Source organism: Accipiter gentilis, chromosome 2 (genome assembly GCF_929443795.1).
Source record: "Accipiter gentilis chromosome 2, bAccGen1.1, whole genome shotgun sequence".
In the NCBI taxonomy this organism is placed as follows: Eukaryota; Metazoa; Chordata; class Aves; order Accipitriformes; family Accipitridae; genus Astur; species Astur gentilis.
Genome location: NC_064881.1, coordinates 23,772,628 through 23,797,542, shown reverse-complemented (window position 1 = coordinate 23,797,542; position 24,915 = coordinate 23,772,628). Strand labels below are relative to the sequence as shown.

Here is a 24,915-nt window from a genome sequence, read left to right as displayed (position 1 = left end):
CAGAAAAGAAAGTAGGCAAAAAGAGAAATGGACATTTTTTTCAGATGATACTTAATTGGAAGCATAGCCAATGATGATAGAGAATGCAGTCAAGTACAGAAGAGTTTTAAACTAAATCCCCAAGCAACCAGACAGCATATGCAGTTACATGGAAATAAATTCAGAATAGGAGTAGCAGTGAAAAAAAAACAACTCTAAAACCTCAAAACTTTTTCTGTTGAACAGAAGAAGTAACCCTAAGCTAAGAGAATATGGAGAAAGAGATTGAGAGCAATATACATTGCTAGCAGCTAATACGACCACACGGTTTCTTGTTGCAAAAAAGGAAAAGTTTGCAATGCAAGTGGAACTAGTTAGTCAAGATTCAAATTCTTGTCTATATAAACTTAGAGTTCATAATGGGAGACATAGTTTCCAGTCTTCAGGAAAAAAGTAATTTTGAAGAACATTGGACATAATGCAGATGAGAGAGAACTCTAGAAAGTGTTAAATTAGAATAGCTACAAACTACAGGATCTAAATGTCTTGGAAAATAACCAAATTTTTCCAGTGTGATTAGATCCAATTAGTGCTAAGCTTTCATTAGAAACCCTTTTTGAAAATAAATGATGGGTAATTTATTACACACTGTCCCTTTTTTATGATGCCTTTATAGAACAGCTGGGTGCTTTAAATTTATTGTCTTTTATTTAAAAATTCCTATTGAAAATATATGAGCTAGCTTGTTGCACCTTTCAGCACTAACTCAGCTACAGGAAGACAGCTATTTTGTCACCCAGGAGAAGTGCTTGAATTATTGCTCTGCTCTCGGTGTGGTTGATCCTGCGTCTAAGTAAATCTCAAAGGATTCATCAGCAAATCACACAGCATGCTTTATTCAGTACCTACCACTAAATTATATTTTGGGGACCCACACTGAGATTTCATTAGTCCTATTTCAATTTTTAAAAGTTACATTTGGAGATTGCTTGAATCTTTCTTTCCTTTATGGGGATTCTCAAATTCAGACATAGACTTAAAGGAAAGCTCAAGTATATTTGTGGAAAACCTGAGGGGAGATGACAGATTTTTTTAGACCACCCATAAAGCTGGGATGCTTCATGCTTTTCTTTAATAATACTGACTAAAATCATACATAACAATAGGGAGTTGGCACAGAAAAAGCTAGTCTTGTAATTTAGCACAGCTTTGTGAGAGCATTATTCTTTCACTGTTGGAAAGCAGAGGGAAATGGTAACCTACACTGTATTACTCCTAAAGAGGTTGCTGAGATACCTGTAGAGATTCACACAATGAGACTGATGATGTAAATTACAAAACAGTACCTCACTGAAAAACATAAAGAGGTATTTCTGAAAGCCAAAGTGAGAACAGACAGTCTTTCCGTGCATTTATCTAAGCAATCGCAATTCACAATTCAAGGCAAAAGAAGCAGTAAAGTATAATCAAAGAAATTCACTCGCTGCTTGTCTAGATACTTTTAATAAATAATGGGGGGTGGCAGGTGTGGGGGTGTGTCCTAAAGAAAGAATGCTGATCTGTTGGTCTTTGCCAACACATTTTGTTTCATAAGTCCTGGTAGAGGACAGGCTATATAATATTCTCTGCAATACAGAAAATGTGTATTTTCTGCGATACAGAAAATACACACACCTGCTAGGGATAGAGGCAAAGATGGACCTTCACCCAGAAATCAATCATGTTATGGTTAGTTACCCTTTTCCTCATCAGCAGAACTGGCTGTAGTGCAAACATCTGGTCCAGACACATGGATCTTTAACAAGACATGGCAATAATTTGTTTTCCAATTTTCCATAACAACCAAATATATCACCAAGAGCACAGCTTACAGTAACCTTTCTGCTTTTTCCTTCTGGAAAAAAAGATACATTTAAGGCCACAACTAAAAAGGAAGCACAAGGAAGGGCTCAAAAGCTGCAGCTGAAAGATTTATGTACAGCTTATAACTGCTTGCTGATATAAGTGTGATAGTTAGATATCTAAGTTAAGTCTGTACCATCCACTTCAAGAGATCTTGGTGACAGTCTGGGCCTTTGAGCACATACCTGCCACTGTTCACCTGTAATTCAACACTGAATTCTTAAGTAACATTTTTTGAGGGAGATAGAAAGTACAGTTTATCCCCAATTTATTGACTTAGAAACTGAAATAGAGAGCTAAGTGACTAATTTGAGGTCCCAGAAAGAAGAGTTATCAAAGACAAGTTTACACTACAGGAATTTGTGGAAAGTCTGTGCTCTGAGTAACACTGCTTTCTGCCTTCAGAGTAAGTCTCATCACTAACATATTCAGCATGAATATTTAACACTAACTAAAATGATACATTCTCCTCCTTTGTTTTTTTTTCATAGGAAGAGTATCCCAGAATATATAACATTTTGCCTTCTGTTCATCTCTGCTCTTAATCTTGTAGCTGTCATGGAAAAGTTTAACCCACAAGTCATTTTACTTGAATTTCCTCTCTTGCCAAATGAGTAAAACCAAGACCCAGCTGTTTCTGCAGGAGGGGATGACCTGGAGTTCAACATTTCTGTACATGGACAACCATGCAAAGTGATTAAAAAAATCTCCAGAAAGGTTATCTCAGAGAAACTGAAGTCCTCTGAAAGTGCTTTTGTCTTCATATGGTCTATGAGGGATCCCAGACAACCACCTCAAACATAAATTTAGATGGCTAAACATAGGTAAGAAGAAGCCTTGTCCCCAAGTGGGTATGGAAAGACACTCCACCAAAGTGAGACTAGACCAGATCACACAAAAGTCTAGTCAGCAAAAAGGACAAGTTTCCCTACCACTCTACATCACTCACTTAACCCTTTCCTAAAAGGATTGTCTATCATGTTAATTACAATTTTCTCTCTGCAATGAACCCTCAACCACTGCTTAGTCTCTAGTATCAGCTGGGTGGTATCAATCCTGGCAATCTTTTTTTTGTGATGTAAATATCTAACAGGAACACAAACAAACCATCAATTCATTTCACATAGACCACTGAATAATCTTCTGGCAATGACAACTTCAACCCACTATTGACATGGCTGGAAAAGGACTAATGACTTAGATAAGAAAGATTCTTTATGATATTGGCAACTCTTTTGCCCTCTACTTGCCCCCACTACAATCTTTCTAAAACTTTAGTCAGGGAAGGAGGTTAAGGAAAGATGTCTTGTAATACAGTATTGGATACAGTGCTTCAAAAACTTCAGCTTTTAACCACATTTCATTTTTAATAGTCATACCCCAGATTATTTATTTTTCAGACAGCAGCTTAAGTCATTTGAACAACGTTGTGAGCAATTTCCTTTACCCCATTTCTTCAGACATTTGCAGTAATTTCATAGGTACCAGATCTTTACATTATTTTCTAGCTCATCACTTTTACTATCATTTTGACTCAGAACTCATTTCTTTGATGTATAATAATTTGTTGTGAGAACACAGGATATCAAAGGACAGAAATATCTTCATCATCTAATGTGCGGCATGATCTACATGTCAGAAAGAAATTGTAAGGTTATTATTTATGCTTCCTCTCAACCATCTCTCTTGCACAAAAGTCAGATTGCTACCATTCAAATTACAGCACACAATTCGTTTCACACCAAAGAAACTCCATTTAATACCAGGCAAGGAGAATTCATACACTGAGCTTTGTGGTGTAAAATCCTGTATTCTACATTCTACAAAGTAAGAGAAGTCCAGCTCCCTTTGTCACATGATTGCTCACTGCTCTTTGGATTAATCTGTAACATCATCCAGAACATGAGATTTGGGTCCTACATGCAACATTTCTTCTATTTCTCTTTTTCTTGCTCTGGTTTATTTTTGCTCTTTCCTACTTGTCTTCTTCTCTGGTGTGAAAGAAATCTGATCTAGCCAACCAATACAGAACCTCTTTTCATTTCATTGTCAATCCATGACCTGAAAGGTGGCTGATGCAGGTTTGCTGGGTCTTGGGCTGGATGCAAAGATGGCATAGTGTGCCTATCATTCCAACTGATAAGGCTGCAAGCTAAAAATCAGCATCAAAAATAAAAAGTGCAATGTCAGCTTTTGCTGTTCTCTCCCCTTTTGTGTCTATTTGTTTTGTTCCCAGCAAAGCCATATCAGAGCATAAACTTAGGAAAAGCAATAGCTTGAATCCACCTCAAATACATTTTTCTTTTTCCAAAAGAGATATTTGATAAAGTCTTTAATATTAGCTATAATATAGTTTAACAGGAGGAAGAACTTCCTTCTAAAATCTTTTTTTATACAAAGGAAAGCAATTAGGGAATGCTGATGAAATGAAAACCTTTTACTTTTTATTGTACTATGTATTTTTATAGTTACAGGTTTTATTTTAAAATGTGTATTTCTAAACCTCACTTAATAAATTATACTTCAAATTCTCTAACTACTTTTCTTCTTTTTCTCGGTATCTTTATTAAAAGTTTTAAAACAATTTTCGGTGGCAATTGTGGACTTAGTAAGCCAAGGTCTTCATGCCAAAACTTCATGTCCTTACTATCGTACGGTGACAAAGTCAGACTAAGACGTGAGACCATTCAGGAACACTTATTCCACTGAAAGTAACACCATCAAAATTGAGTTTGTTTTTAAATTATGCAGGTAGTATGCATTTGTTAGGATGTACCTTTTGACACCTGTCGTGACGGCAGGCAACATTGATTTCTTATAAAACCTGATCATTTTAGTATTGACTTTGTTCCATCACATACTATATCTCCTTAGAAATATCTGTGACAGTTCTGACAGCAAATCTCCATCTAATATCACTTACCTTTCTTACAACCATCCTTATGTTTTTTGCCATGTCACCCTACACTTGCAATGCCTACTGCTTCCATTACCTCCAGCCACAGCAATGTTTTCATTCACAAGGCATCCTAAAGATTGCCTTCCTCCTCAGCACGTAAAAGACATTATTCGCTCATACAGCTGTCTAATTTTCCCTTTCATTTAAAATTATTGAGTTTTTGGGAATGCTGCAATATGCTAGTGATCAGTTGTGTCCAAGTTTCTAGGTGAAATGACATTTCAGGTACCCATTACTACCTTTAAGCTGTGGTACCTGGGAGCTTCTCCCATCTTGGGTGAGGGGGTGAGACATGGCTGTGTCCTACCGGCATGCTGGGACCATCCCACCCTCTGCTTCCCTCCCATACTCTTACATTCACTGGGAAGTAAGACATGTGGGCGGTTCAGAAGGAAGAGATGGGCATTCCAGGTGCTGGGACCATGTCCAGATGACAGTGAGACAAGAAGTGCAGGACACACTGTGCAGTGGACTTGCCTCTCAGTTTCTGTGATTTGGGGGTTTCCTACCGCACACATTCAGTGAGAATTGCTGCAGCTGAGATCAGCTGAGGTATTCCAACTAGAGCTCACCTCTCCTAAAAGAGTCTTTGCTCTATGTAATCATCCATCACGATAAATACTGTTTGATAATAAAAAATTGTATGTCGAGGCCTAAAATGAGGAAGTGATTGAACTTCATGTGATAACCCTCGTTCTCTCATCAACTTCTGCCAGAAATATTTGTTATCATCACTTGTTTCATCCTGTTCAATATAAAGTTACAAATCCATCCAGAAAATAATGATGTTTTTCTATGCATCTGCAAATGATTAGCACACTTCTGGGCTCTGCAAGATAGCAATAATAATAATCACTAAACAGTAGCCTCCGGCCCTAGAATAGCTGGCAAATGTTAATGCTAAATTAACATGTCAGTGTGCAACATAGTCTTGAATTGCAATTCACAAGGTAGAGTTGAAATAGAAAAAGACTAAAAGGCTAAATAAACAGAAAGCAATAGATAGAGTCCTTCTGAAGGACAGAATTTTTTCTTCTTCAAAGCCAAAAGTCCAAATTATCTGCTGGTTTTTACCATAAACAAAATACATTATTGTATAATATTCATCTAAAAATAACTAACTACATGTTGCTACTTCACAAGAAAAAAGAGTATGATTCTATCCAACATTACATACAAGGATGTCAAGTATAGCAGCATTTCAAAGTCTACCTCTAACACAGAAGGAAACACTGCCAGAATTTTGGCTAGCTGAACCCAAGCTGAAGACAATGCAGAAGCTCACTTAAGTGTGGCAGTACTGAACATTGCCACCCTGGTACTTACTGAAGCACAGGGTGTGCTCATTTCCATATCAATGCACCATATGTTTCTCCAAGACAAAGCTGTTTCACACCACTGCTGCTATTTGAACTTTGGAAATAAATGGAAAGGTTTCTGTATTATTGTTGAAAAGAATCAAGCTCACATCCTTTGTGCACAGGATACAGTTAATGAACACTGCCCTTTATAGGGCTGTATTAGTGATTGTGTGCAGAAGGAGTGTATTGTAACAGAGCTGTGTTGTGCAGGAAAGACAAGTATCACTTTAAATTCAGAACACAGGGTTGTGCAACCAATAGTGATGCCTTCTAGATTTAGAATAAGATTATATTCACTGTAACTTTGTTAACTCGCTTAATGAGCCTATAGTAAAACCTGGGAATCAACAGTAAAGTGAAGTTGAAGTGATTTCTCCAAGGTCACACAGAAACCCATGAAACAGTTAACGGAGTCTGTCCCACTTGTGTGTCCGTTCATGTTTTAACAAGACCAAGTTTCTTCTTTACCCCACAGAGAAAGAAATACTTTTGAGACCTCTGAGACCAAATCAATACTAAAATACATTGTGCCATACAAAACAGTAAGCTGTAGAGCATTAGGAGGGGAACCCAAAACCTTCTACAAAGAACCAGAAGCTTTGCCATGTCAAATAACAGTGCAGCGTACCATCTTGTCCAAAAGGTTATTACTGGGGAAGAACCACCTCTTCCCCACAAGGAAAGTGAGTGAATGTTTCAATGATGTAAAACAAAGAACATTTAAAACCACTTCTTCTATCTAAGAGCAAACTAGCCATTTTTAAACTTGAAGCTTCAAATGCATGTAATGAAGTCATTATTGCACATGAATATAACTCCTCAATCAAAATGCCTTAAATCTCTGCCATAGTAATTTTATTTAGATTGAAAAGAAAGCATGTAGTCTACTATTCAATTAACAATAATTCTTTATTCTCTACTCCCTGGGTATGTTCTTCTCTTTTCAGATTGATTACAGGAAAGAAAAAAGAAGGAAAAAACCTTATTCAGAAAAAAGTATCAGAAAGTACAAAGATTACCTGTCAACTTGCAACAAGTTGAATTTTATTTCATCACACAACAGCAAATGAGGAGAACAAATTTGCTCCCATACTCTTTGAAGAGTAGATGCTTTTAGGAAAACAGGAATAGAAACGTTGTCTGGTATCTTTTTGTTCTGCAGAAACAGCAGGATGGCAGACCTCTAAGCTCACAGAATTGCAGAAGGGTTGAGGTTGCAAGGGACTTCTCAAGATCACCTAGCCCAGCCCCTGCTCAAAGCAGGGTCAGCTAGAGCAGGTTGCTCAGGGCTGTGTCCAGTCAAGTTTTAAATATCATCAAGCAACTGCCTCTCTGGGCAACTTACTGCAGTGTTTGATCATCCTCACAGTAAAATGTGCTTTCTTACATTCAGGTGGTATTTTCTGTATTTCCATTTGCACCCTCTGAGTCTTGTCCTGTCACTGGGCACCACTGAGAACAGCCTGGCTCTGACTTCTTTGCACCCTCCCATCAGGTATTTCTGCACATGGATAAGACACCCCTGAACTTTCTCTCCTCCAGGCTGAAGAATCCCAGCTCTCTCAGCTTTTCCTCGCTGTCAGATGCTCCAAGCCCACAGTCATCATCACGGCCCTTTGCTGTACTTGCTCCAGTATGTCTGTATCGCTCTTGTACTGGGGAGCGCAGAACTGGACACAGCTCTCCAGATGTTACACCAGTGCTAGGCAGAGGGGAAGGATCACCTTCCTCCACCTGCTGGCAATACTCCTCCTAATGCAGCCCAGGATACCGTTAGCCTTCTTTGTCGCAAGGGCACACGGCTGGTTCACGTTCAGGTTGGTGTCCACCAGGACCCCCAGGGCCTCTTCTGCAAAGCTGCTTTCCAGCTGGTTCGTTCGCAGCCTGCACTGGTGTTATTTTCAGCTGGGATAGAGTTAATTGTCTTCCTAGTAGCTGGTATGGTGCTACGTTTTGAGTTCAGTATGTGAAGAATGTTGATAACACACTCATGTTTTCAGTTGTTGCCAAGTAGTGTTTAGACTAAAGTCAAGGGTTTTTCAGCTTCTTGTGCCCCAGCCAGCGAGAAAGCTGGAGGGGCACAAGAAGTTGGCACAGGACACAGCCAGGGCAACTGACCCAAAGTGGTCAACAGGGTATTCCATACCATGGGACGTATGGAACTGGGGGGAGTGGGGGCGGGGAATCACTGCTCAGGGGGTAACTGGGCATCGATTGGTGGGTGGTGAGCAATTGCACTGCACATCATTCGTGCATTCCAATCCTTTTATTATTGCTGTTGTCATTTTATTAGTGTTGTCATTATTATTATCAGTTTCTTCTTTTTATATTCTGTTAAACCCTTCTTATCTCAACCCACGAGTTTTATTTCTTTTCCCGATTTTCTCCCCCATCCCACTGCGGGGAGCGGGGGAGGGGAGTGAGTGAGCGGCTGCATGGTGCTTAGTTGCTGGCTGGGGTTAAACCACGGCAACTGGTTATTCCATGGGGTTTTGCCTCCCCAGGGGCAGGACTTTGCATTTCCCTTTGCTGAACGTCATGAGACTCCTAACAGCCCATTTCTCCAGTCTCTTGAGGTCCCTCTGAATGGCAGCAAAGGTACCTGGTAATGCAACTACTCCTCACAGTTTTTTATTGTCCACAAATCTGATGAGGGTGTACTCTGTGCCATCATCAAGATTATTAATAAAGATGCTGAACAGGGTTGTACCCAGTATCAACCCTGGCATACGCCACTAGTGACTGGCCTCCAACTTGACTTTGTGCCGCTGATCATAACTTTCTGGGCCCAGCTGTTCAGCCATTTTCAGTCCACCTTATCATCTACTCATCTAGCCCATACTTCATCAGTTTATCTATGAGGATGTTACATGAGACCATGCCAAAAGCCTTGATTAAGTCAAGATAAACAATTTCCACTGCTCTTCCCTCACCCACCAAGCTAGTCATCCCATCACAGGAAGCTATCATGTTGGTCAGACATGACTTCCCCTTCCTAAAACGATGCTGACTACTCTTGATCGCCTTCTTGTCCTTCATTTTCAGAAATGGTTTCCCAAATTATTTGCTCTACCACCCTCTCAGGGGTCAACTGCTGGCCTGTAGCTCCCCAGATCCACTTTCTCATCCTTCTTGAAATAGGACGTGACATTTTCTTTCTGCCAGTCCTCAGGAACCTCCGCCAGACCCCACGACCTTTGAAAGATGATCGAGAATGGCCTTGCAGCGACATTAGCCCACTCCCTCAACAGTCATGGGCGCATCCTACCAGGTCGCTGGACTTCCATATGTCCAGTTTGTTTAAATGTACCCCAACGTAATCCTCTTCCACTAAGGTAAATCTGCCTTGCTCCAAACTTTCCCACTGATCACAGGGGACTGAGAGCCCCTGAAAGTTGATTTTGCCAATAAAGAGCATGGCAAAGGCGGCAGGGAAAGCAGGACCCCAGTGGAATATCACGAAGTCTACCTATTGCAAAATTACATATTTTGTTCTTTTTCCAGAAGGGTAGCCAGATGTCAACAAGTCTTCAGTTGTCAATTTCTAGGACAATTTCGCCTAAGCATCATACAATCAATTATCAGAATACTTCCTGTCCTGGGTTCAGCTGGGATAGAGTTAATTTTTACAGGAACCTGGGAGGTGGGGGCATAGCCGGGGCAGCTGACCTGGACTAGCCAAGGAGCTATTCCATACCATGTGCCATCATGCTCAGTATATAAATGGGGAGCAGGCCGGGGGGTGGTCTCGGTTTTCAGTGGGGGAAGTGGCGGAGCGTCGGGTCCCGGGTGGTGAGCAGTTGCACTGTGCATCACTCTTTTTGTATACGTTTTCATTAGTACCGTTGTTGTTGTTGTAATTTTTTTTTCTTTGTGTTTGTCCCAGTAAACTGCCTTCATCTCAGCCCTCGAGGTTCCAGGGTTTTTTTTTTATCTTTTCTCTCCTCCGTCTCCTCCCCATCCCACCGGAGGGGGGCGAAGGAGTGAGCGAGCGGCTGCGTGGTCCTTTGTTACCGGCTGGGCTGAAACCACGACACTTCCATATATTCTTATTTATTAATGATACATCATTATTAGCAGTGGGTAATCACAATTACTTATGTATTTTAAAGCCAAAGCAAGATATATCCAGCTAGGACAGGGGCTGAAAATGCTCACAGTGAGGATAAAAAGGAAGGAAGAAGGAAGGATACAATTTGCTAGGGATCTCAATACCTGCCACCGGATAGAAGCAAATGTTGTAACTCATATATTATTTTAAAATCCACACTTATAGTTCATTCCTCTGAACATTCTGGCCATAACACCTGCGAGCTTCTCTACCCAGAAGCAATCCCTGAGAAAGAAAAATTCCCTATAACTCAAAGTAGACCTAGCCTCTGGCAGGCACGGATTTCTTAACTCCATAAAGGCTGCTGCTTTCTTGCTTGAGGAGTCCCATCTAAGAGAGAAGCACAACAGGCATAACTGAATAGCTGTTAAGTCCCATTTGTAGCTCAGTGAATTGCCAGAATAATACACAGCAGCTAAACCATACCTGTGAATCTGGTATTCCACAAAAAGTCTATTAAGTCTATTTTTATTCCATAAGAAATCTATTGTCAGGATACCACCCTGAAACCAATTTAGGTGTAAAACTATATTATGAGTAAAGTTTACAGCAAGCATCAGAAGGTAATAGATAGATGTTACCAGGCTGTGAGTAATCAGTTAGGAGACAAAGGGGCAATCAGTATCCAACAAGGGTCAAATCTGAAATTCCAAACCTGAGCTAGAACAAAGTCCTAGAAACCACAAAGATCTAGAGCTAACAGAAGACTGGACTTTGGGAGAGCCTAGTCCTCGGCATGATACTTCAAACTCTGAACAAGGAGTGCAGGCTTCCAGGAACCTATACTGCAGAAGCGAGATGCCTCATGATGATTTCAAAGTAAGCTTGAACACAGTCAGCCACAGAGCAGCGAATCACAGAAAGTCAGACCAAACCTGCAAAAAGCCAGCCAGCAACAGAGTTTAAATCCCATCCCTTACCTTTGCCTCAGTCTTTTTTGACCACTGGATATCAGAAACTGTGTAGTACAACCTCCCAAGGACAGGAGCTCTCAAAGGGTATGTATAAAAGGTCAATTTTTTCAGCCCTTTAAAAGCGAAGGTCCCTCTGAACACGTGCTGAAGTAGCACCACACAGACATAGGAAGTATTAAAATACAACATACACAGGCTGATACAGTATCTATGAAATGGAGACACATTAGAATGATATGGCAATTGCTTAAAAGTATTACATGATCACAACTCAGGAACAGGATGCCTGCATTTTATGAAATTCCCAGTTTCAATGCTTATATCTACTTCTAAAATATCCAGCTGTACTTCTTTAAAGTTGTGTAGTTTTTGCATCTGGAAGGAGTTACAGAAAAAACTGCCTTTAGGAGAAACTCCATCACTTCTAATGCTGCAGGCTCTACAGCTGAGAAAGAAAATTGGCTGTTTTGTCATAAAAGAAATATCCTCCAAGTCATAGGTTTCACAGTATCCCGAGACAGAAAGGCCCAAATCCCACTGACTTATAATGGGATTGAATGCCTGAATTTTTTCTAAAATACAATGGAATTTGAATGCCTACATCCAATTGAAATGTAATGAGATTTGAGTGCCTAAATCCCATAACCTGATTGCAAATCTGCCCTCAGCGTTTCACATGATCATGAGGGCAGGTGGGACTTTCAAAACGTATCACATTATGCCTCAACTAGCACAGCAGAAGCTACATTTAATTCAATAGCAGATTATCCCAGAGTTGTCATCTATAGGATTATTTGTATGTTTTTGAAAGAGAAAGTTGAATTGCTGGACCACTAGTGCTACATGATTGGCAGTTCCTGCATTCTTATTCCCAGCAGAGAAAGTGCTGGGAAGTTCACAGAGGTTGCATAAAGTTCTTTTACGTTAATAGGCTTTTCTGATTCTGCAAGCCCTATCCCCTAAACGAGGTTAAATTAAGCTAGCTAACCAGCTAGCACTAGCAAAAATCAGGTCTTTGGCACAAAGGATTATGATGGCCTGACAGATTTTGATCAGGCCTATTTTATATATATCCTCTGGAAAACCAAATAACTAGTGGATGAAGGCAGAATACGGGTGACATCTGGTACGAGTATGTGCAGAAAAAAACCAATAAATACTTTCCAGGGCAGTCCAGCAAATACTTTCCAGTCTCTTAGGCATTTTTGTAAAACTAGTTTTGTGGACCTTTCGATTCAATAAAGGTGAAATGCACGGCACTGCCACAGGGTGGCTCATCTAGCCTGCAATGAAAGCCACAGATTTTCTGCTTACACAAGCAGCTGAAGCAAGGCAGTCTCAAAGCTTCACGGATTGCTACAGCCAGAGTATAAGCATGGAAGAACTAATGTAAAGAGAAGACCAGGAAAGGCACAGACCCAATTTTAATTCACCTTAATCCTGCATAGTTTCTCTCACCCCAGTGAAGCAACAGTCATTCCTGATGACTTTGTCGGTGAATAATGCCTTGTGACATGAAGGCACTGAGCCCACATTCCTCAGCAGCCAAAAATCCCACTGACTTCCTTGGAATTTCCAAATAACCAAAGAAATGCAGCCTCACACCTTGATCCTATACCTGCTCACCATGACGAAAAATGTCCCGTTCTCTTCAAAGGATATGGGATAGGACTCTTGCTTGATCGACAGTGTCATAGTGAAAACTGATCTCACTACCATGGGGCGGGGGGGGCTGCTAAAAATTTTACGTTTACCTATACAATAAATGTCATGTCACAAGCTGTTGGGATAGCCGACTAGAAAACTGAAAAACATGCATTTATAACTATCAAATGTTTATAGAGGTGAAAAAATCTCATTTGTTTTTAAAAAGTAGCTTGGCATAGGTAGCAAACTTTAAAAATAACTTTTTACACTAAAAAAATTAGAATATACAACTAAATTATTTTAATGCTCAGATATGATCAACTACTATAGAAAAAAAATGTTCTGAACAACAGGAAATTAGAATTCTCTTGTTTCTAACAGTTTTTTCTCCTCTGCCACTCTATGTTAGAGGGCGTTTTCACCTTGAGTGAGACAAAGTTTAAAGTTCATAATAGTAATATGCTCAGCATATCAGGTTCGGCAATGCAATTTTCAAAATGCAGTTGATTAAATTTCCCCAGATTTAATATATGCATTACTATAACACATTTCAAAAATCCAGTGCCTTATCTCTTCCGAGTACTACATATTTAAAACAGAATTGGGAAGAGAGAATTAGATTCAAAAAAGTTCTCACGGCATGGCTTCTGAACTAGTCATTCAGAAATGCTTTTCAAATCTATTAATTCTACTCATGATGAATGCTAGCTACTCTGCCAAATCTGCGGAAATTGCTTGAAAGACCAACATCCATAAAACCCACTAAGTTCAAAATCAATTCCAAACAGTCCAATGTACTGCTTAAACATTATGACACAGGAAAAAAACCAACAAAATTCCCTAAGACCCTAAGAATATAATTCCAGCAGAAGAATTACACTCCAGTGGCAACAGTAGCCCCCTGAGCAGTATTTATTGACACGGGTAATGCAACAGGCCTATTCTACTGTTTGCAATCACAGATCAGATCACCTTACCAGCACAGGTTTGCTACACTATTTGTGTGCCCATGCGCTGCAGAAAGTATAAAGTTTATAATAAACACGCAGATCAGTTGCGCAGCATTTGAACAAAAGGTGCAACATTTTCTGGAAGCTTCTAATGGCTTCCAGACCCATGAACATGAGACAGATGTTGGGCAGCAGTCACAGCTGCTGTCACCCTAAAATCCCAAAGTGCTCAAGTACCTTCCAGATAATAGGTCCAAAAGGCGGGGGGGGGGGGGGAAGCCAATCCCAGAAAAACAGGTGTGTGGTAACCTCTGGATGAAAACTCAAGAGACTTTCTCAGAAATTCTAGGTATCACATTTTTGCGTGATGTATAAAAAAATGTAAAACATATTAAAGAAAATGTACCTTTTGACACAAATTGTGCCACGTTCACTTTCTCCAGACTATCATATTCCTGTTTACATACCTAGGTCACTATGAGATACAGAGACACCGCTTTATTCCCACTACTTAAGAGCAGTGATTTCCTTCCTTCTTCCTTCCTTCCCCCCTCCCCCGGCAAATTCACTGATCACTCTTATCCACTACCACCCCTGTCACGCGGCCGTGTGAAAACACCTCGCGGTACAGCAGGACTTTATGGCGGTTTTACGCGAAATCACGCCTACAGCCCGCACTTGACAAGGTTCCTGGGGTTTCCGCGCCCGGGAGCCGGGAGGGCGAAGACCCGCCGCCCTTCCCTGCGCGCCCGCGGGCCCCTTCCCGCCCCGCTCCTTCCCTCGCTTGGCGGCGGGGGCGCCGAGGGCCGCCCGCCCGGCCGGCCGAGGGGCAGGCTGACCCTGTCAGGGGGCCCGGAGCCGCCTCCCCGCTCCCCCTTGCGCGGCTGCCCGGGGGCCGGCCAGGCGGGCGGCCTGCGGGCACGGCGGTGGTGAGGGCGGCCGCGGCGACCAACCGCCCTCAGGGCGCTCCCCCGCCCCCACCCCGCGGAACTACAGGTCCCAGCGGGCACCGCGACGCCGGGGAACTACAGCGCCCGAAATGCAACGCGGCCGGGTCCCGCCGCGGCGCGGCCTCGCGCTGCCTGCCGGGAAACGAAGTCTTTCCCGGCGGGCGGGGCAGGCCGGTACTTGTGGTCCCCACACCGCCCCCGCCCCCTGCCCGCTTCCTCCCCGCCCGCCACGCGCCGCAGGTAGCAGCGCGCTGCCCCGGCCCGGGGTGCCGCGCAGCTCCCTTTCGGCGCGCGGAGGGGCGGGGCGGGGCGGGGCCGGCCGAGGGGGAGGGGCGGCCCCAGCGGCCGCGCGGCAGAGGGAAGCGAGCGCGGCGGCAAGCAGGTGAGCGGGGGCGCTCGCCCTCTCCCCCCCCCCCCTCCGCCCGGCGGGTGGGAAGGGATGAGCGGGGCAGGAGGCGCCGCCGCCGCCTGCCGCGAATGAAGAAGGCAGGCGGTGGGGCGCTCGGGTTGGGGCGGCCGGGGGAACGGAGCCTCGTCGCTGCCGCCCGTCCCGTCCCGTCCCGTGCCGGGCACGGCCGGCCCCCGCCGCCTCCTCGCCGCGCCGGCCGGTGGCGCAGCTCCCGCGCACCTGTGCGGAGGCGGCCGCGGCCCCGGGCGGTTGAGCCGGCCCCCGCCGGTGGGGGGCGCCGCGGGCGGTTGGTTCTGCGGAGGCGGCCGCGACCGCGGCCGGTGCCGCTGGGGCGGGACGGCGGGGACGGATTCCCCCCCCCCCCCCCCTTCCCCGGGGCGGGGCTGAGAAGCGGCGGCTCACCTCAGGGGTGGTTCCCCAGCCGGCGCCGCTGCGAAACCCGCCGGTTTCCGAAGCCTCGGCGACTGGGCGAGGCTCGCCAGGCCGTGCAGCCGGGCCCCTCCGGTACCGCTGGCTCGGTGGCCGCTCCTGAAGCTACGTAGAAGGGCGCGAGCGGCATCCAGGGAGCGTGAGGGCCCGCGGGCGGCAGCCGCCTGCCCTCCGCGGCGGTGCCGTGCGCCTGACGGAGCCCGGCGGCCGCGGTCAGCGGCGTGACCGCTGCGCTCCGGGCGGCTCCGCACACCCCACACACGCACAGCCCTGCCCTCAGCGGGCCCCCTCCGCTTTCGGGCTCTGCCGGTCGCCGGTGGCTTGACGGAGAGCTAGCTGAAGTTTTTGTTCGGTTTGTGTCCGTTTCAGAACCATTAAATCGCAGGCGGAGGTAGGCAACGCAAGCGCATCCGACTATGGAATTGGGAGGAGGGGGGGGGGGAGTTGCCTTCAGTTGTTCCTAATTCGGTAGCAGGCGCTTTGGGGCAGGAACTGTCTCCCTCCGTGTGCCTGTCTGTGCGTGAGGTGCGATAAGCAAGAGTTCGTAAAGGGGTGGAGTATGTTGTTAAGTAACTTAATTGAAGTCGGCACCAAATGATTATCTTTTAAAAAATTTTATAAAACCTATTATCTCGGCGGGTGTCTCTGGAAATACTCCACTAGTTCTTCAGCTGACGTTCCGTGGTAGCACCTAAATCCTAAACAACAGAGGTCAGCCTGACTGCGTTGTCCGTACAGAGACGTAATAAATGTAACCAGATCACAAATAGTATTGCATAGCTAAAAGTCTTCTAAATCCAATTAGAACTGTTAAGCAAGGATTGTTTTGTTTTTAATCTATTATCCTTGAATCGCTTGGCTTACATGTTTCTCACTGAATGTACAAACCATTAGCTTAAAAGGGTTTGGAATTGCGATAGCTGCAAGCTGGGGGCAAACCCTTTTTAAGTGGTTTTATTATAGACTGTTTGCTTCACCCGCAAAATAAAGGAGGTGGCTGTTGTAAACACCCTGTAGGACAAGTTGGTGTCATGCTGTTTTGTAGCATGTGACGGTAGGGTTCCTGGGACTCTGTCCTATCCTGTTTCAGGTCTAGCAGTTCAGTACTTCCAGCAAATATTGTCTTCTTTTTATTTCATTCTTAACTTAGAGGTGGAAATCAAACTAAACCAAATACAGGCTCTGAACAGGAAACAAATTTCTTACAAAAAGTAAAGTAAATATCTAGACAAGAAAGAGAGTCCTGTTGCTGGATTATCTCATAGGTGTCGTGAGTGATCTGTTTGTTCTGAAAGTTGGTGTGGTGCAACAATTCTGCTGGTTCAGTGCAGTGACATGTGAGACCGGTCCGTGGTGAAGCTTGGGTAGTAGCAGACTGTGCACTTAAATCTTCCCTCACTGCACCAATGTAAGCAAGGAGTGATATGGTTTGTCGAAAAGGTTGGGGGTTTTTATCAAATTATTTTCTGTTCCTTTTGTTGCATGAGTTGGCAATAAATTTCTGTATTCGTAGAAAAGGCATGAATCCTAAGGTTGTGACCCTCATTTGAACATTGTATTCTTCTTCTAATGTTTAGCCTTCATGAAGTGCAAATTAATGAGATTTTTAGACTCTGTTGTGATTCATAGCATGTAAATATTTTAGATGCTTGGAAATTGTGATACTTTTACAGTTTAAGATGGATTTACATACATATATATGCATACATATGTATTTATGAATCTTGTAAGTTCTAACGTAATATCTTGGTTCTTCTTCTTCTGTTTTCTTTGGGACAAAAAAAAATAAAATCAAATTAAATGACACAGTGTGCCCTTTGCTCACTTAACCTGACAGTTCTGTTACTCAAAGAATACTCCTCTGGTACTCTTCAGAGTTACAGAAATCTGGGTGTGACACTGGTAGTATCAGCCCCTTTTACTTATCTATGGATATGTTTACTGTGCCAGATTGAGTCAAGAATGTCCTTTAGAAGCAAATATTGCAATCATCTCCATTTAATATGCATTGGCTCACAACTTGGGATGGTCTTGCAGTGTACAAAAGAAACTAAACCAGAAAAGATACCCTGGGAGCAGACCAAATGCAGTCCAGCTGCTAATAAGCATTCAGCCAATAGTACCAAATTGCAGCTAGTCTGACATAAAAGCTGCTGAAGCATGTACAATGTAGATGTTGGATTCTTAACACCAAGTGCTTTACTCTACAGGTCTGTTTGTCTTGAGCTGTGTTGCTTGCCAATATAGGTACCGCTTTTCAGTAATGCATCTGCATTTAAGAGTAGTGGTAAGTATGTAAGTTCACGATAGTAAGTTCTTGACTGGCATTTCACTTTAAAGAAAGAAGTTCTTCTAGAAGAGACACTGTTCACAAGTATGGTAACTGGTGAAAACGTTGTCATGGTTTGTAGTTGGGGTTTTTTTGTTTTTTTTTTCCAAAAAGTGCTGAAAAGCACAGGCTTTTTTTCTTCTCAGAATTCCATGAACTCCTAGGTGAACTTCACCAGATTCCCTGAGATATGGGCTTATTTTCCTTTCCTGGTTCAGATTAATAAAGTCATGCAGCAGAAGATAATAACCTTTTTGTTGTTGTTGTTGTTTAAAGATCCTTTGATTTGTTGCAAACCTGGACTCAGTTGGGTTCTTCTGTTCATAGGGATTTAATCCTCCCAGAAACATAGCAGGGTGGGGGCATTCTTCAAAGGGATGCTCTCCATTCCTTTTGCTGGTAACATGGAAGACTCACTGAAGTGGCAAGTGAAAAAGGAGTTACCTTGTTCAGTGTTTCATACAGATGACAATATTTCTAGAGAATATCTACCAGAGAATACTTACGTGTCTTGATATTTTTATCTCTATTAAAAGAATTTATTACAAAGTTTATTGTTTGAGGCAGAAAACAGATTCACTTGCTGAGATACAGGTGGAAAAAGGCATTTAGATCTTGGTCTACCTCCAGGAGAATGTCATCTCCAAGACAGGCACGACTTGGTTCTTTCAAACTGTGGGAGGCTGAAGCAGATCATCTGTCAGACACATGAGGTTAAGTCACACAACCAAGCAGAGGACTGTGCTGCAACAGAAGCTGCTGGGTAGTCCAAATCCTGTAGCTGACCAGCAAAGTCAGTCAGCAGGGGTTTATGATACTGACATTTCTGGTCCCTTGGATGCTGCTGAGTGTCCAGCCTCATCCTACAGTGAAGCAGAGTTGTTCCTGAGGAGTCACTGCCAGTTTGAAATTATTCTTGTTGGTCAAGTTCCCTGAGCTTTCTGACATACAGAGTGTGTGAAGATTTCCCTGTGTAGCTGAAAGGATGAGCAAGTTTGGTTTTTTCCTTCACGGATGGAGTTCTTTCGAGAGCATTTTTCAGTCTTCCTTGTTGATGCTGGTTCATTTCATATTTATTTCCTTATTCATGTTCTCTAAGATTTATTTAGAGCAAGAGAATGAAAGCATCATTTCACCCAGGCAATTAGGAAACTCATTTGGGTTTTGCTCCAGTAGATGATTGATTATATATATGATGTGAATCAGGTTGACAGTTTCCCATTTCACAGCCGTCTGCTGTTGATTGGTATACTCTTGGGTGAAATGGGTGGTGACTCAAATCCTATTAATCCAAAGAGGTGGTATCTAATTTGCATCTTGTAAGAGCTCTTTCTTGGGTACTTTGTTAAAATGAGGGAATGGTGCTTTTTTAGCAGTTTGATACTGCTGTCTTAATTTTCTTTTGCCTTTTTTTTAGAAATGTACACAGACGCACACAAAAGATTAATTTTGGCTTGAAATGGTTTTCCTTAAGAACAAATATCAAATCTTTTGTTTATGTCTTTTCCCTGAACTTGTTTTTTTCCATTTTAATCTGCTGGAATGAAAAACTAGCTGCTATTACAACACTGCTTTTGATGTGCATGCTTGTAAAACTTAATTGCTCCAATTCAAGCTACAGAAAATGTGCCCAGTTAACATTGTTAACAAATGTCTGCAGCATTATATACAACAGAGTTGTTCTGAAAAATATTTCGCTTTGAAAACAGATCCATTATACTTCAGTGAATATCTAATATATGCAAATATGTTTTTCACCTAAGTTGTTTATTGTGTTGTCTTTTGCTTCATGTCATGTATATTGTAGCATGCATGTTTGGCTTATGTAGTCTGCTCCAGATATCTTACAGAGACAAGTCTGAGAAAAGCTTTTGTACTGTTTATACTAAACAGTCAGTAAAAGTATCCCAGCTTCTTATGTGCCTAAAAATTGTTGACTTTTTCAATAAAACAAAATAGCACTTAAAGGACCAAAAGATTCTTCTCTTTTGTAATCTTACTTTAACTTTGTCATTTTAATTGCCATGAAAGACAGAGAACTCCTGTAAAACTGTCCGTCAAACTGCAGAGATACAGTTTAAAAGCAGCATTTTATATGAAGCCAAATTCCTTGTGAAAATGTTTAACCATCAGTACTATCTATGTACTATCTCAGCGCTGATACGTATTCTTCCAAAGCAGTACTTAGTGTTGCTTTCACTTTAAAATGACAATATTTTCTGTCCTTCACTACAGGTAATGTTCTTGAAAAGAAGAGAAAATATGGCTTATACAGTGGATGAACCTTAAACTCCTGGACCAAAAACGAAGGGTTTTTTCATGAAGGATGGCAACACCATATGTTCCTGTTCCTATTCCTATTGGAAGTTCATCATCCAGCTTTACAAACAGAAACCAAAGAAGTTCTTCTTTTGGGAGCATCTCAACAAGTTCCAGTTCCTCAAAAGGACAGCTGGAGGACTCCACAACTGGTAGTTTTAAAAAGATGAGCGTGCCTGACCAAATTGGTTCTACATCATCTGTGTGTAGTAGTCCACTCGTTAGGACTAAGTTTACAGGTATGGATACATCCATAGAATACTGTACACAGCCCGTAGAAGAAATAGAGCAGAATACAGATTCCAGGAGCTGGGAAGATCGACCGTCCACGCCTACTATACTGGGTTATGAGGTGATGGAGGAAAGGGCAAAATTCACTGTAAGTTTTCGGGATAGTATAGTTCATCCTGTAATGACAAGATAACAATTGAATGTACTTTACATTCTCTTTCAGTAATTAATCCTGCAGTTCAGGGATGTTGGGGAACTTTACAAATACCAGTTTAGCTTCGAAGTACTGCCATCTGACAGGAAAATACCGCTCCCCTTATACAGGTGGCAAAACTGAGACTCAGAAGCAGTCTTGACTGTGACTGTGTGAATGGAATAGAAGGAATTCATTCTACTTCAGGTATCAATTTCTGCTGGAGAAGTCAGGAATTCCCTGCAAAGTTACAATTCCTTGTGAAATTGAACTTTTAGAAGTTCTGGACAGTTTAACATCATAAATAATATGTACTCTTTTATTTGAAATTAATGATAAGACACCCTGGTATTTGCCTTTTGCAGTTATTAGTTTTGCACTGAAGTGCAAACATGTAGTTTTCAGCTTCCTGCATTGCTTGGATTAGCTTGTAATAAGGGAAAATCTGTTCTGAAAACATCAGTGAGACGTCACATATGTAGTATCTCATAACAGAACACCAGCTTAACTGCTTTGTACTGATTTTCTCCAAATGTACTGTAGCTGGCAATTCAGTGGTTTTTTGCATACTATAAATATATTAACACATTTGTGCATTTGCTTTTGTGGATGTGGTTGAAACAGTTCCTTGAGATAATTCAGCAATGCTTGTGGGACTGATGGAAGTTGTTTGTTACTAATTATTTATTAATTATGTTACTTCAGGAGAGCAACATTAATCACAAAAGGTAAGGAGGAGGAAATAGCAGACAAACTTTTTTTTTCCTATTTTCTTTTAGATTAGAAAAGTGTGGAATCTAACGCTCTTATGACAGTGGAAATATAAAATCATCAAGTTCTTTTTGCAAAGAATTAAATAATGCTGCTTTTTAATTATTTGAGAATGATGGCTTGGCTTGTCATAAGTTTTTCAGTTTCTAAGATCTTCATGCATGGTAGCATAAGAGAAGAGCCAACTTTTTTTTGCATGTAGATTTAAAGATTCCCTTTTAAGTAATACCTTCAAAACTAAAACAATGATTAATATTGTTATATTGACAAGGGTTAGTCTGAAAATATGCCAACGCATATTCCAGTGTGCGTGTAAGATGTCATTGTAACTACAGTTGAAGAACCACTTTGACTTATTTTGTGTAGAAGGCCAGGTTACAGTACAAATGAAACATTCTTCATCATTAAAATGCTTGGTTGCATTTTTGCTCTTTCTGAATTCACTTCTGTTGCTGTGTTTGTTTCTTAGAGCACATAACTAACTGTTTCTTTTCAGCTGCATGTTGAAAATAAGCTTGCTATTGTCCATTAAAACCAGCAAGGAATTAATCCTAGAAATCTCAGTTGCTTCTGCAGTGCAAAATCCATGGGATGGAAGACAGTGGAAATTAAATTGAAATCACCTGTAAAAGACAGGAGACTCAATTGCTGAAGGTTTTTTTACTGTTTGTTAGCATCTCATAGTTCCCAAAAAAACGAATCTGAATTACTTAAGCTGGGTGATGTACTAACTCCAAGAGTTGAATGTTGGTGCATGTTGGAGTACATGGCTGCTAAAGCTTACAGGAGAAAAAAACCTAGGCTGAAAAACACCTCTGTAAGTAGTTAGTCTCAAATGAGTTAGTCCTGGAGTGTTCAATTAGCATTTTTTTTTTTTAAAGCCAACTAGAAATAATAATGAGATGCTGAATCAGCCAGAGATTGTTACTATATATTGGCATATTTTCATTGAATGTTTTTTATTTGTGGAATAAGGCCATTCAGGATTGACTGAAATTACATGAATTTGTTGAATTTGTTTGTAGTTTTTTCCCAAGACCTTGTGTGAAGGAACAGACAGTTGTTTTTTTAATACTCTAGTTTTTCTTGTTTATTAATTACAAATCTTAAACAAACAAACCAACAAACAAAAAAACACCACCTTTTTTCTACTTTGGCAAGAAAACCAAAAATGTTTGTTTCAGGTTGACCATATTTCTTTTTGCCAGTAATCACGAGCTGATTGTGCTCCTTATTACAGTTGACATAATTTGTGAAGACTTTCTTTTAAGTTGTCTAGTATTTACTTGGAAACCATTCAAAGTAAGGGTCAGACTAACTGAATTTTTTTCATGTGTGCACTTGTAAGCAATGCCTTTGCCAAACTTCTAGTAGAATAAAAGAATAGAATACTGATTAGCAAGTAAATCCGCAAGCATATTCAAAAGTTTGTTGTTCTGTGTTACACTGTATGCTAGCAAAGAGTCTTTACAATCTTACATAGCAGTTCTGCTTTATGAAATTTTCATAACATAAAACTGTTTCTACTTTTGGTATGACAAGAAAGCTAAAATGTTTGGACAAACTTATACAGAAAATGCAAGACAGAAGAATTACGTTTTAATGCTGGCTTCACAGGCATGCCTTGCAGCTTGAATTTTAAAAGCTAATAGCTTTTTGTTAGTAACTGAAATACTGCCTCTATCACAGTGCATGACTTCCACAGATGATGATGCTTGAAAGTAGAATTCTGTGTTTAAAAAGTAGATAAAAGAAGTACTTGCTGAAAAATTGCTTTTAATTTGCACTATGGTTATCTGTAGTTTGTGCAACTGTCTGCAACTTATTTATAGAATACAAAAATGCTAAAAAACAGTCTCATGTGTACAGAACTTGGCTAGCACTGGGGTTATCACTTGCTGGGACTGTAACAAGAAAAATAAATTTATCAGCTAAGACAACCTGCTGTAAAAACATGAAATACTAGAAAAGATTTTTCTATGTAACAGATTAGAAAATGTTTTAAATAGAATTTGGTTAAATGCCTATAAGGGATTGTTTATGATTCCAAAAATACCTTTTTCTTCCTTGTATATTTTTTAACTAGAGAACACTTAGACTGGGAAAGCTAACCCAGTAAAATTGCAGAGCCTCTTTTTCCTTACATTGGAGACAGTAAGGTTGTGATACGAGAACCTTTCTTTCCTAGACAATTTTCTAGTTGAAGTTGTGTGTTGTTAGATTCATTGTGTTCAGGCATTTGAGCATCAGTCCTCCTAAAAGGTAATTGTTTGGGTTTGGGGTTTTTTTCCCTATTACTGTTTTATTTATTTATCCATTTGCTTCTAAATAGGAGAATGGTACTGCTGTGCTGTTATCTTGCTAAATATGATTTAAAGGATCCCTTATTTCGGTTTTACAGTGCTAGTATAATTGTTCTGATGCAGTTATCAGAGAAATGGTAATATTTTGCCTGGAAAGACAAAACCTAATGTTCAAGACAAATGGAACCGAAGGAGGATGTTATTCTTATGCTGCATCACTTTTCCTTGTGAAGCAAGTCAGACGAGACATTTTAAAACAATATAACACTCAGTACCTGATTATTACAGTTATTTTAAAAACAGATTGGCATCAAGGATTAATGAGTAAAACTATTAATTCAGCAAAGGTTAAAGTAGATCACTAAAACATACTTCACTTACTCGTTGATAGCTGAGACTTGTTTTTTCCTGGGGAAGAAATTTGGATGCAGTTTCACAAACCCTTTCTTACAGACAGGAAATAGTTAAATGTATGTAGGGATTATAGAAACTCCTTCCTTAAAATCTGAAATTAATTTATACTATTTGTACCGATAATTAAGGTTTTTGGGGGAAAAAAAAAAAATCCAATTAAGGATTTTCTTTTTATCCACAACTTTTGTTTCATTAAGAAATAAAGGGTAATTTCAGCCTTCCAGCCAGTGCAATGTGAAGTTGTGCACATTTTTCTGATATTCCTGTTTTTCCACACAGGTATACAAAATACTGGTAAAAAAAAGTCCAGAGGAAAGTTGGGTGGTTTTCAGACGGTACACTGACTTCTCCAGGCTTAATGACAAGGTGAGAATTATACACTGGTAAATTCTCAGCTAACTTGCCTCACTCTTGTTTCACATTTCATTTTCTTTGTGTCTCATGTTTTTGTGACTTTTCTTTCTTTTTTTACTGCATATAAAACACATACTAGGTTAATAAAGTAAAAACATATGATTCCTCCTTATTTTTTCAAAGATAGGTGAAATAACTACAGCTAAGGTAAAGAAGGTATTTCTTCATTTGAAGCTGTTAGTGTGATACTTTATTCCTAGATAAAGGAAATTGAAGCTGTTAGTGTGATACTTTATATTTATTCCTAGATAAAGGAAATTAACTCTTTTATCAGTTGTATCCCCTGCAAGGAAATAGAACTGGGGGCCTGTGTTCTCTTGCATGAATGAT

General features: G+C 41.1%; 1 protein-coding gene across 4 annotated transcripts in view; it reads left to right on the top strand.

Moving 5' to 3' along the window:
- SNX16 (sorting nexin 16) overlaps positions 1 to 24,915 on the top strand; it is an 886,466-nt gene that overhangs the window by 841,880 nt on the left and 19,671 nt on the right. The window contains exons 1-3 of one of the 4 annotated variants that reach the window (XM_049823254.1): positions 15,087 to 15,155; positions 20,176 to 20,638; positions 24,451 to 24,537. In XM_049823254.1, coding sequence (XP_049679211.1) covers positions 20,267 to 20,638; positions 24,451 to 24,537 — 459 coding nt within the window. In that variant the 5' untranslated portion in view covers positions 15,087 to 15,155; positions 20,176 to 20,266. Of the gene's footprint in view, positions 1 to 15,086; positions 15,156 to 15,884; positions 16,003 to 20,175; positions 20,639 to 24,450; positions 24,538 to 24,915 lie in introns of those variants that run through there. The other 3 variants (XM_049823271.1, XM_049823245.1, XM_049823263.1) reach the window with 3 other exon arrangements.